This window comes from Thalassophryne amazonica, chromosome 15 (assembly GCF_902500255.1).
Source record: "Thalassophryne amazonica chromosome 15, fThaAma1.1, whole genome shotgun sequence".
Classification (NCBI taxonomy): Eukaryota; Metazoa; Chordata; class Actinopteri; order Batrachoidiformes; family Batrachoididae; genus Thalassophryne; species Thalassophryne amazonica.
Window position 1 is genome coordinate 2725542 of NC_047117.1, and position 13884 is coordinate 2739425.

Consider the following 13884-nt stretch of genomic DNA (forward strand, 5'->3'; position numbering starts at 1 on the left):
GCTCCACCGCGACGCGCGGAACTCCTCCGCACGTCTGTCTCAATGTGCCGAAAAAATGCTGATGTCCACGTCTTTTCACAATTCCTGTGCTAGTCAGACGACATACCGGATCAAGACAGCGTCCAGTTTAGAAATAAACATTCCACTGTTACAGGAGATTTTGTCATGGAAAGAGGAGTGGAGGAATTCTGCGCGTCGCGGTGGAGCCGCATGGCGCAAAGCAATGCCGTGATGAAGCCTCACAGGACATGTTCTGGCATGTCCAGCTCATGCACAATTTCTTGGTTAGTCACACGACTGAAAACCCACCGACAGCCGTCTGAAAGCCATCTCAAAGCCGTCCTGTGAGACCAACACGGAGGTGGTTTTGTCCCGCACCATGAACGGCACGGTGGCGCATCCGTCCGCTTTTCTTTCCATAAAAAAACTCCTGTAACAGTGGAATGTGCCGAAAAAGTGCTGATGTCCACACCTTCTGCCTTTTTGTGAAAGTCAGACGACGTCCCGGATCAACAAAGCCTTCACGCTGGAAATGATCTGGTTGTTTCAGCGGGGTGTCAGCCTGTCGATCGGCGCTGGGAGCGCGGCGCGCAGTTGTGGGCCGTCCTTAAAGCGGCAGTAACACTCCTTAATCTGTGTAATCCCCACAAAATCGTCCCTGAAAGCCATATTAATTTTCCGAACGGTGTCCACCTGGAGGTCTCTCAACAGTTTCTGGAAAAAAATTGATGCAGCAAAGCTCCAAATCGTTCAGACATTTATTCGCAATAAAAATCCGACAAGGGGGCTGGACCACTCCTCCCACAAGGCCTGCTCACAGGCGAATGACGCAACCGACAGGCATGAAAAAACTCACGCATGCGCACGAAGGTTCAAGCTTGGCTGATGCAATCACACGTGATTCAAATCCATATGGTTTTTGCAAAAAATAAAAAGGTCCGATACTTTTTGGACAGACCTCGTATTCTACAAGCTTTAGCTGTGGTTTTTGAAATGCTTTAACAGTCTTTTCAGTCGTCATGAATTTCATGTAGTTTAACTGTTCTGAGTTGATGCATAATTTGGTTTACAGTTAAAAGTAAAATCATTCCAGGTTCTACTTCCACGTCATATTCTGTTATTTCAACATGATCACTGATGGTTCAAATCAAATCAAATCAATTTTATTTATATAGCGCCAAATCACAACAAACAGTTGCACCAAGGCGCTTTATATTGTAAGGCAAAAGCCATACAATAATTACGGAAAAACCCTAACGGTCAAAACGACCCCCTGTGAGCAAGCACTTGGCTACAGTGGGAAGGAAAAACTCCCTTTTAACAGGAAGAAACCTCCAGCAGAACCAGGCCTCAGGGAGGGGCAGTCTTCTGCTGGGACTGGTTTGGGGCTGAGGGAGAGAACCAGGAAAAAGACATGCTGTGGAGGGGAGCAGAGATCAATCACTAATGATTAAATGCAGAGTGGTGCATACAGAGCAAAAAGAGAAAGAAACACTCAGTGCATCATGGGAACCCCCAGCAGTCTAAGTCTATAGCAGCATAACTAAGGGATGGTTCAGGGTCACCTGATCCAGCCCTAACTATAAGCTTTAGCAAAAAGGAAAGTTTTAAGCCTATCTTAAAAGTAGAGAGGGTGTCTGTCTCCCTGATCTGAATTGGGAGCTGGTTCCACAGGAGAGGAGCCTGAAAGCTGAAGGCTCTGCCTCCCATTCTACTCTTAAAAAACCCTAGGAACTACAAGTAAGCCTGCAGTCTGAGAGCGAAGCGCTCTATTGGGGTGATATGGTACTATGAGGTCCCTAAGATAAGATGGGACCTGATTATTAAAAACCTTATAAGTAAGAAGAAGAATTTTAAATTCTATTCTAGAATTAACAGGAAGCCAATGAAGAGAGGCCAATATGGGTGAGATATGCTCTCTCCTTCTAGTCCCCGTTAGCACTCTAGCTGCAGCATTTTGAATTAACTGAAGGCTTTTCAGGGACCTTTTAGGACAACCTGATAATAATGAATTACAATAGTCCAGCCTAGAGGAAATAAATGCATGAATTAGTTTTTCAGCATCACTCTGAGACAAGACCTTTCTAATTTTAGAGATATTGCGCAAATGCAAAAAAGCAGTCCTACATACACTCAACAAAAATATAAACGCAACACTTTTGGTTTTGCTCCCATTTTGTATGAAATGAACTCAAAGATCTAAAACTTTTTCCACATACACAATATCACCATTTCCCTCAAATATTGTTCACAAACCAGTCTAAATCTGTGATAGTGAGCACTTCTCCTTTGCTGAGATAATCCATCCTGTTATGTGTCGGACGCAGCCCGGAGAACCGACCAGCGTTTGAAGGACCCAGTATAAAATAAGCAGAGCACGGTACAAAGGATAACAGAGTTAATAAACATAACAGTGATGTGATAAATATAAAAGTGCGCGGTCTGGCGTGGTGGATTGCGGTGCGCTCCCAGCAGCGCTAACGGTCCGGAGCCAGAAAACTGTTCGGACCCAAGGACCCCGCCGACACCCCCCAGGTGGCCGCGACAAACCGAGTCTGTGAATGAAGAAATCATCTTGTGAGTCCACACTCAACACACAGAGAGACCGCTCAAAGGTGTACAAACAGCAAACACTTCCTGGCTTAATTACTAATCAGCTTCCCACCCTGCAGGCATGGAACATTCCACTGCAGTGGAAGCTAATTAAAACGACCAACATAACAGCTCAATACAATAAGGTGTGAGGGACACATTTACTGACTGTATAAATGTTAGTCACAAAATCTAACGTACCTCAGGAAGTGTGCTGACGAGCGTGAGACCTCACCCCCTCCTCTTTCACAGACCATGCATCAAACCTGGACGTTCTCTGCATCCACTGAGGATGAGATGGCTCTTGAGACGACGATCTCACCCGTCTGGTCACAAGGTCGAGTCTCTGGCAAACACACTGTGCACTCCAGACTTAAATGCCACCATGTTCCAATCCGTGTAGATGCACCACAGCTGTGAGTCCTGACAAGCTGCACGTGATCAGCCTCAGGTGATCAGGGTGAGGTCCTGATAAACTCAGCTACACAGCCACTCAGTCCCAAATGCGCACCACCTGGGAGGAAAACCAAAAGACAGAAACAGAGGACACACAAAAGCCAGCCAGGCACGCCAGCCACAACACCATCCCACCTCACAGGTGTGCCATATCAAGATGCTGATTAGACACCATGATTAGTGCACAGGTGTGCCTTAGACTGCCCACAATAAAAGGCCACTCTGAAAGGTGCAGTTTTGTTTTATTGGGGGGGGATACCAGTCAGTATCTGGTGTGACAACCATTTGCCTCATGCAGTGCAACACATCTCCTTCGCATAGAGTTGATCAGGTTGTCAATTGTGGCCTGTGGAATGTTGGTCCACTCCTCTTCAATGGCTGTGCGAAGTTGCTGGATATTGGCAGGAACTGGTACACGCTGTCGTATACGCATCCCAAACATGCTCAATGGTGACATGTCCGTGAGTATGCCGGCCATGCAAGAACTGGGACATTTTCAGCTTCCAAGAATTGTGTACAGATCCTTGCAACATGGGGCCGTGCATTATCCTGCTGCAACATGAGGTGATGTTCTTGGATGTATGCACAACAATGGGCCTCAGGATCTCGTCACGGTATTCTCTGTGCATTCAAAATGCCATCAATAAAATGCACCTGTGTTCTCGTCCATAACAGACACCTGCCCATACCATAACCCCACCGCCACCATGGGCCACTCGATCCACAACATTGACATCAGAAAACCGCTCACCCACACGACGCCACCACGCTCTCTGCCATCTGCCCTGAACAGTGTGAACGGGATTCATCCGTGAAGAGAACACCTCTCCAACGTGCCAAATGCCAGCGAATGTGAGCATTTGCCCACTCAAGTCGGTTATGACGACAAACTGGAGTCAGGTTGAGACCCCGACGAGGATGACGAGCATGCAGATGAGCTTCCCTGAGACGGTTTCTGACAGTCTGTGCAGAAATTCTTTGGTTATGCAAACCGATTGTTTCAGCAGCTGTCCGAGTGGCTGGTCTCAGACGATCTTGGAGGTGAACATGCGGATGTGGAGGTCCTGGGCTGGTGTGGTTACACGTGGTCTGCGGTTGTGAGGCTGGTTGGATGTACTGCCAAATTCTCTGAAACGCCTTTGGAGACGGCTTATGGTAGAGACATGAACATTCAATACCGAGCAACAGCTCTGGTTGACATTCCTGCTGTCAGCATGCCAGTTGCACGCTCCCTCAAATCTTGCAACATCTGTGGCATTGTGCTGTGTGATAAAACTGCACCTTTCAGAGTGGCCTTTTATTGTGGGCAGTCTAAGGCACACCTGTGCACTAATCATGGTGTCTAATCAGCATCTTGATATGGCACACCTGTGAGTGGGATGGATTATCTCAGCAAAGGAGAAGTGCTATCACAGATTTAGACTGGTTTGTGAACAATATTGAGGGAAATGGTGATATTGTGTATGTGGGAAAAGTTTTAGATCTTTGAGTTCATCTCATACAAAATGGGAGCAAAACCAAAAGTGTTGCGTTTATATTTTTGTTGAGTGTATTTGTTTAATATTGAATTGACATTGAATGACATATCCTGATCAAAAATGACTCCAAGAGTTCTCACAGTATTACTAGAGGTCAGGGTAATGCCATCCAGAGTAAGGATCTGGTTAGACACGTTTTTAAGATTTGTGGGCCAAGTACAACAACTTCAGTTTTAACCTTATCCTGTATTCAACCTTTCATTTGAAAGGTTGAATACAGGATCATTTAAATATTCACTAATTTTGAGATTTTTTTGTTCCAGGAGATGCTGAAAATGTATCATTAGATTTAAAAAATTAATGTGGTTTCTGGGATCCCACGGGGCGCAAGACCCCGGCTCCTGGGGGCCTATGCCCCCCCAGACCACCTGCAAATTTTCCTTGGATTTCACAATTTTCATTTCACAGACCTGCTCTTTAATCTTCTGCCAGCTCACATCTTCTCCGTTCCTTCTTCTTTTAGACTCCATCTTTGTCCCGGCATTCCGAGCTCTGATGAGACTGCTGCACAGGTCCTGGAATTTTTCCCAAAATGACTGTTTCTGACTCATCACTTTTGGTTTTGTAGTCTGGTTGACCTTCCAGGTGCTGCTGAGGTTGGAACCCGTTTGCTCCCCTGGTGATTAGACCTGCTGTTGCTTTTCTTCTTTCTGCTGCTTCCATTAGAGGGCGCCGCAGCAGATCATCTGTCTCCATCTCATCCTGGCCTCTACATCTTCCTCTTGCATGTCCTCCCTCAGCACATCCATAAACCTCCTCTTTGTCCTCCCTCTTCTCCTCCTGCCTGGTGGCTCCATCCTCAGCATCCTTCTCCCTATGTACCCTGGGTCCCTGACATAAAACGGTTTGGTTGGTCATCACTCCAGACTCCTGACCTCTGACCTGATCCACTGTTTGAGAAACACTGAGGCGAGCTTTAACTTCTACCAAACTGAAACAACATTGACGGGTTTCAAATTTTGATGAAGAAATCTCACATCTGGTTTTTTGTTTGTTTGTATGTAATTTAATGAGGACTAACAGGTTTTGTTGTCCTTTGTCTCCAGGACTCCTCTCCACTGTGCTGCTTCCTGTAACAACGTTCAGGTCTGTAAGTTCCTGGTGGAGTCCGGGGCAGCTGTGTTCGCCACCACCTGCACTGACATGCAGACCGCTGCCGACAAGTGCGAGGAGCTAGAGGACGGCTACGCCCAGTGCTCCCAGTTCCTCTACGGTACACACACACACGGCCGTCCTGCCAGGGTTCCACACAGGCTCGCATTCTTACGCCGGTGCTTCTGTGCCTCCTGCAGGTGTTCAGGAGAAGATGGGCGTGATGAACCGCGGGGTGGTTTATGCCCTGTGGGATTACGAGGCCCAGCGTGAAGACGAGTTAGACTTCAGCGAGGGCGACTGCATCACGGTGCTGAGGCGCGACGACAAGCTGGAAACGGAGTGGTGGTGGGTGCGCTGCGGCGACCACGAGGGTTACATCCCTCGCAACCTGCTGGGGGTGAGGAGGCGGAGTCAAGTCTGTGCAAACAGTCTGGCACGAATACTTATAAAGTAACTGAGAAGGTTTCAGGGGATCTTTAGCGGTAATCAGTCAGGAAAAGGATGATTCCATTTTCCTGGAAGCCACCGTGAAAACAGAATCATCCTTTTCTTCTGATTCTTCTCCTCAAATCTCGTCCATTTATCACTGAACATTGATTTGTAGCAAGTGTGGAGAATGATTTTATTTCTTTTCATTTTTTTCTTCTGCAGCTGTACCTGAGGATCAGAGCACGTCAGAGGAGTCTGGCTTAACGGACACAAAGAACTGAAGCGTGTTTGAGCCACGGAGGATAAATTAAATTAAGAAACATCCCGACAACATCAAACTAAACCGTTTAATCCACATGGCTGCTGCCAGACACACCAACGCTTTGTCTTTGATTTACTGTTCTGATCAAAAATTAAAGTATATCTAAACAAATGTGACCAGCATCAGCCACCAGGGGGCTCCAAAACCAACATCCTCATTTTACTGACAAATGATTTCAAAAAGCCAAAGAGAAATTTCAGATATAAAACAGAATCAAAGGTTTGTCAGATTTACAAAAATGTCATTGAAGCATGTTATGAAAACTAAAGGTTTTGTCCTCGACTAAATCATGTTCATGAGAACATTTAACCTGGTTAATGAAACTAGACATTAAAAAAATAAAAAAGCAGCAGTCATTTGTGTCTGTGAGCATTTGCATATCGGATTAAATTCGTTTTAAAGGCTCAATTCTGGTCAATGAGCCAAACGTGCTGACACGTGTGTTCAAGTTCAAACTCGGAAAAAAATTAAATTTCTTGTTTTAAACAGCATGAAAGTTTTTAATAGAAAACAGCTTTTTATGAATTCTACAGATCCATCCATCCATCCATTTTCTTCCGCTTTATCCGGAGTCGGGTCGTGGGGGCAGCAGCTCAAGCAAAGCCGCCCAGACCTCCCGATCCACACACACCTCCTCCAGCTCCTCCGGGGAAACCCCAAGGCGTTCCCAAGCCAGCCGAGAGATGTAGTCCCTCCAGCGTGTCCTGGGTCTTCCCCAGGGTCTCCTCCCAGTGGGATGTGCCCGGAACACCTCTCCAGCGAGGCATCCAGGGGGCATCCGGAAAAGATGCCCGAGCCACCTCAACTGACTCCTTTCGACGTGGAGGAGCAGCGGCTCGACTCCGAGCTCCTCCCGAGTGACCGAGCTCCTCACCCTATCTCTAAGGGAGCGCCCAGCCACTCATCTCAAACTCATCTCGGCCGCTTGTACTCGGGATCTCGTTCTTTCGGTCATGAGCCAAATCTCATGACCATAGGTGAGGATTGGAACGTAGATCGATCAGTAAATCGAGAGCTTTGCCCCCCTACTCAGCTCTCTCTTCACCACGACGGTCCGATACAGCGACCGCATCACTGCAGATGTTGCACCGATCTGTCTATCGATCTCACGCTCCATCTGTCCTTCACTCGTGAACAAGACCCCGAGATACTTAAACTCCTCCACTTGAGGGAAGGACACTCCACCGACCTGAAGAGGGCAAAGCACCTTTTTCCGGTCGAGAACCATGGCCTGGGATTTGTAGGTGCTGACTTTCATCCCAGACGCTTCACACTCGTCTGCAAACCGCCCCAGTGCATGCTGAAGGTCCTGATTTGACGAAGCCAACAGAACCACATCATCCGCAAACAGCAGAGACGAGATTCTGTGGTTTCCAAACCAGACCCCCTCTACACCCTGGCTGCGCCTAGAAATTTTTTTTTATTTATTTATTTTTTTTTTTATATAGCGCCAAATCACAACAAACAGTTGCCCCAAGGCGCCTTATATTGTAAGGCAAGGCCATACAATAATTACGGAAAAACCCCAATGGTCAAAACGACCCCCTGTGAGCAAGTACTTGGCAACAGTGGGAAGGAAAAACTCCCTTTTAACAGGAAGAAACTTCCAGCAGAACCAGGCTCAGGGAGGGGCAGTGTTCTGCTGGGACTGGTTGGGGCTGAGGGAGAGAACCAGGAAAAAGACATGCTGTGGAAGAGAGCAGAGATCAATCACTAATGATTAAATGCAGAGTGGTGCATACAGAGCAAAAGGAGAAAGAAACACTCAGTGCATCATGGGAACCCCCCAGCAGTCTAAGTCTATAGCAGCATAACTAAGGGATGGTTCAGGGTCACCTGATCCAGCCCTAACTATAAGCTTTAGCAAAAAGGAAAGTTTTAAGCCTAATCTTAAAAGTAGAGAGGGTGTCTGTCTCCCTGATCCGAATTGGGAGCTGGTTCCACAGGAGAGGAGCCTGAAAGCTGAAGGCTCTGCCTCCCATTCTACTCTTACAAACCCTAGGAACTACTAGTAAGCCTGCAGTCTGAGAGCGAAGCGCTCTATTGGGTGATATGGTACTATGAGGTCCCTAAGATAAGATGGGACCTGATTATTCAAACCTTATAAGTAAGAAGAAGAATTTTAAATTCTATTCTAGAATTAACAGGAAGCCAATGAAGAGAGGCCAATATGGGTGAGATATGCTCTCTCCTTCTAGTCCCCGTCAGTACTCTAGCTGCAGCATTTTGAATTAACTGAAGGCTTTTCAGGGAACTTTTAGGACAACCTGATAATAATGAATTACAATAGTCCAGCCTAGAGGAAATAAATGCATGAATTAGTTTTTCAGCATCACTCTGAGACAAGACCTTTCTAATTTTAGAGATATTGCGCAAATGCAAAAAAGCAGTCCTACATATTTGTTTAATATGCACATTGAATGACATATCCTGATCAAAAATGACTCCAAGATTTCTCACAGTATTACTAGAGGTCAGGGTAATGCCATCCAGAGTAAGGATCTGGTTAGACACCATGTTTCTAAGATTTGTGGGGCCAAGTACAATAACTTCAGTTTTATCTGAGTTTAAAAGCAGGAAATTAGAGGTCATCCATGTCTTTATGTCTGTAAGACAATCCTGCAGTATAGCTAATTGGTGTGTCCTCTGGCTTCATGGATAGATAAAGCTGGGTATCAGCTGCGTAACAATGAAAATTTAAGCAATGCCGTCTAATAATACTGCCTAAGGGAAACATGTATAAAGTGAATAATATTGTTCCTAGCACAGAACCTTGTGGAACTCCATAATTAACCTTAGTCTGTGAAGAAGATTCCCCATTTACATGAACAAATTGTAATCTATTAGATAAATATGATTCAAACCACCGCAGCGCAGTGCCTTTAATACCTATGACATGCTGTAATCTCTGTAATAAAATTTTATGGTCAACAGTATCAAAAGCAGCACTGAGGTCTAACAGAACAAGCACAGAGATGAGTCCACTGTCTGAGGCCATAAGAAGATCATTTGTAACTTTCACTAATCCTGTTTCTGTACTATGATGAATTCTAAAACCTGACTGAAACTCTTCAAATAGACCATTCCTCTGCAGATGATCAGTTAGCTGTTTTACAACTACCCTTTCAAGAATTTTTGAGAGAAAAGGAAGGCTGGAGATTGGCCTATAATTAGCTAAGATAGCTGGGTCACGTGATGGCTTTTTAAGTAATGGTTTAATTACTGCCACCTTAAAAGCCTGTGGTACATAGCCAACTAATAAGCAACAGACTCTTTTTCCAGGCTAAGTGAAGATCTTCTAAATTAGTGAGACGCCATTTCCTCTCCAACTTACGGGTTATCTGCTTTAAGCTGTGAGTTTGTGAGTTATACCACGGAGTCAGGCACTTCTGATTTAAGGCTCTTTTTCAGAGGAGCTACAGCATCCAAAGTTGTCTTCAATGAGGATGTAAAACTACTGACGAGATAATCTATCTCACTCACAGAGTTTAGGTAGCTACTCTGCACTGTGTTGGTATATGGCATTAGAGAACATAAAGAAGGAATCATATCCTTAAACCTAGTTACAGCGCTTTCTGAAAGACTTCTAGTGTAATGAAACTTATTCCCCACTGCTGGGTAGTCCATCAGAGTAAATGTAAATGTTATTAAGAAATGATCAGACAGAATGGAGTTTTCAGGGAATACTGTTAAGTCTTCAATTTCAATACCATAAGTCAGAACAAGATCTAAGATATGATTAAAGTGGTGGGTGGACTCATTTACATTTTGAGCAAAGCCAATTGAGTCTAATAATAGATTAAATGCAGTGTTGAGGCTGTCATTCTCAGCATCTGTGTGGATGTTAAAATCGCCCACTATAATTATCTTATCTGAGCTAAGCACTAAGTCAGACAGGTCTGAAAATTCACAGAGAAACTCACAGTAACGACCAGGTGGACGATAGATAATAACAAAACTGGTTTTTGGGTCTTCCAATTTGGATGGACAAGACTAAGAGTCAAGCTTTCAAATGAATTAAAGCTCTGTCTGGGTTTTTGATTAATTAATAAGCTGGAGTGGAAGATTGCTGCTAATCCTCCGCCTCGGCCCGTGCTACGAGCATTCTGGCAGTTAGTGTGACTCGGGGGTGTTGACTCATTTAAACTAACATATTCATCCTGCTGTAACCAGGTTTCTGTAAGGCAGAATAAATCAATATGTTGATCAATTATTATATCATTTACTAACAGGGACTTAGAAGAGAGAGACCTAATGTTTAATAGACCACATTTAACTGTTTTAGTCTGTGGTGCAGTTGAAGGTGCTATATTATTTTTTCTTTTTGAATTTTTATGCTTAAATAGATTTTTGCTGGTTATTGGTGGTCTGGGAGCAGGCACCGTCTCTACGGGGATGGGGTAATGAGGGGATGGCAGGGGGAGAGAAGCTGCAGAGAGGTGTGTAAGACTACAACTCTGTCCATAAAAATAATGAACAGAACCGGTGACAAAGGGCAGCCGTGGCGGAGGCCAACGTGCACTGGAAACAGGTTTGACTTACTACCGGCAATGCGAACCAAGCTCCTGCTGCGGTGGTACAGGGACCAGATAGCCCTTAGCAACGGACCCCGGACCCCGTACTCCCGGAGCACCCCCCACAGGGTGCCCCGAGGGACACGGTCGAACGCCTTCTCCAGATCCACAAAACACATGTGGACTGGTTGGGCGAACTCTCATGAACCCTCGAGCACCCGATGGAGCATGTAGAGCTGGTCCAGTGTGCCGCGACCAGGACGAAAACCACACTGCTCCTCCTGAATCCGAGGTTCGACCATCGGTCGAATTCTCCTCTCCAGTACTCTGGAATAGACCTTACCGGGGAGGCTGAGGAGTGTGATCCCCCTATAGTTGGAACACACCCTCTGGTCCCCCTTCTTAAACAGAGGGACCACCACTCCGGTCTGCCAATCCAGAGGCACTGTCCCCGATCACCACACGATGTTGCAGAGGCATGTCAGCCAAGACAGTCCCACAACATCCAGAGACTTAAGGTACTCAGGACGGATTTCATCCACCCCAGGAGCCTTGCCACCGAGGAGCTTTCTAACCACCTCGGTGACTTCGGCCTGGGTAATGGATGAGTCCGCCTCTGAGTCCCCAGTCTCTGCTTCCTCTTCGGAAGATGTGACGATGGGATTGAGGAGATCCTCAAAGCATTCCTTCCACTGCCCGACAACATCCCCAGTCAGGGTCAACAGCTCCCCACCCGCACCGTAAACAGTGCTGGTGGAGAGCTGCTTCCGCCTCCTGAGGCGTCGGACGGTTTGCCAGAATCTCTTCGAGGCCGACCGATAGTCCTCCTCCATGGCCTCCCCAAACTCCTCCCAGACCAGAGGTTTTGCCTCTGCGACCGCACGGGCTGCGGCACGCTTGGCCTGCCGGTACCTGTCAGCTGCCTCCGGGGTCCCACCTACCAACAAAGATAAGTAGGACTCCTTCTTCAGCATGACGACATCCCTTACTTCCGGCGTCCACCACCGGGTTCGGGGATTGCCGCCGCGACAGGCACCAGAGACCTTGCGACCACAGCTACAAGCGGCCGCATCAACAATGGAGGTGGAGAACACGGTCCACTCGGACTCCATGTCTCCAACCTCCCCCGGGATCTGGGAGAAGCTCTCCCGGAGGTGGGAGTTGAAGACCTCGAGTGTCCAAGACACGTGGCCGAAGGTCAGATGATACGACTAAAAAGTCGATCATTGACCTCCGGCTCAGGGTGTCCTGGTGCCACGTGCACTTATGGACACCCTTGTGCTCAAACATGGTGTTCATGATAGACAAACTGTGACTAGCACAGAAGTCCAACAACTGAACACCACTCCGATTCAGATCGGGGAGGCCGTGCTTCCCAATCACCCCCTTCCAGGTCTCACTGTTGCCGCCCACGTGGGCGTTGAAATCCCCCAGGAGAACAATGGAGTCCCCAGTCGGAGCGCTATCTAGTACCCCTCCCAGGGACTCCAAGAAGGTCGGGTACTCTGCACTGCTGCTCGGCCCGTAGGCCGAGACAACGGTGAGAGACCTGTCCCTGACCCGAAGGCGTAGGGACGCGACCCTCTCGTTCACTGGAGTGAACTCCAACACATGGCAACTGAGCTGGGGAGCAATAAGCAATGCGACCCCAGCTCTCTGCCTCTCCCCGTGGGAAATGCCAGAAAAATGAAGCGTCCAGCCCCTCTCCAAGAGTTGGGTACCAGAGCCCAAGTTGTGCGTGGAGGTGAGCCCGACTATTTCTAGTCGGTATGTCTCAACCTCCCACACAAGCTCAGGCTCCTTCCCCCCCAGCAAGGTGACATTCCACGTCCCAACAGCCGGGGGCTGTGAGTATGGACCGGGCCGCCCGCCCTCGACCGCCACCCAATCCTCTCTGCACCCGACCCCCATGGCCCCCTCTGCAGGTGGTGAACCCACAGGAGGGCGGGCCCACGTCGCTCTTTCGGGCTGAGCCCAGCCGGGCCCCATGGGCTAAGGCCCGACCACCAGGCACTCGCGCGCGAGCCCCAAACCCAGGCCTGGCTCCAGGGTGGGGCCCCGCTCCGCCATACCGGGCGACGTCTCGGTCCTTGATTTTTTACTGGTCATGGAGGTTCTGAACTGCCCTTAGTCTGACCCGTCACCTAGGACCTGTTTGCCTTGGGAGACCCTACAAGGGGCAGAAAGCCCCCGACAACATAGCTCCTAGGATCATCCGGGTACGCAAACTCCCCCACCACGATAAGGTGGCAGCTAGAGGGGGACCTACATATGAAATCAGATTTGTCATTTTGAAAAAAAAAAGTACATTAAGTACATACACACATACACACACACACATATATATACATATATATATATATATATACAATATATATATATATATATATATATATATATATATATATAAAGTCTGGGAGCGTGTGCTGGTGCTGTCCTGGATGGTAACCACCCAGGCAGACAACTGGTCCGTTCGCGTGTCTCTACAATACCCGCCTGTGTGCTGCAGCTGGTGAAATGTTAACAAAAATAAATAAGAACAAACCGTGTGTGTGTTTGGTATTTTTGATGTTTTTTTGTTTGTTCCCTGGTAGACAGTTTAAACTTTAATGAGTTCTGCTGCAGTTTAATTTCACTGTGAGAGTAAATTCACATGCGCTTACCAAAAGGAACATGAAGTCGTGTCGGCACGTTTACAAGTAGAACTTCAGCCTCCTGTGAAAAGAGGAACATTTGAAAAGTCACAGCCGACGTCAGGAGCAAACAACAGTTTATTTCAGAATCGGTTAGTGGAACAAACCAAATCTCATTAGCATGCAGAAGCTAATCAGATTTCAAAGTGCAAACAGTCACTCACAGCGCCGCTCGTTCACACGCAGGTTCCTCAAATCAAATCATCGGATCTGGAGGTCGGCGACGGGCAGCGAGCATGCAGACG

The 13884-nt window shown here is 47.2% G+C and overlaps 1 protein-coding gene across 1 annotated transcript in view; it reads left to right on the top strand.

The window, feature by feature from the left end:
* LOC117525870 (apoptosis-stimulating of p53 protein 2-like) overlaps positions 1-6564 on the top strand; it is a 69733-nt gene extending 63169 nt beyond the window's left edge. The window contains exons 16-18 of the mRNA XM_034187804.1: positions 5633-5799; positions 5879-6078; positions 6333-6564. Of these exons, the coding sequence (XP_034043695.1) occupies positions 5633-5799; positions 5879-6078; positions 6333-6374 (409 nt within the window). The 3' untranslated portion in view covers positions 6375-6564. The remainder of the gene's footprint in view (positions 1-5632; positions 5800-5878; positions 6079-6332) is intronic.
* Positions 6565-13884: the final 7320 nt, after the last annotated feature.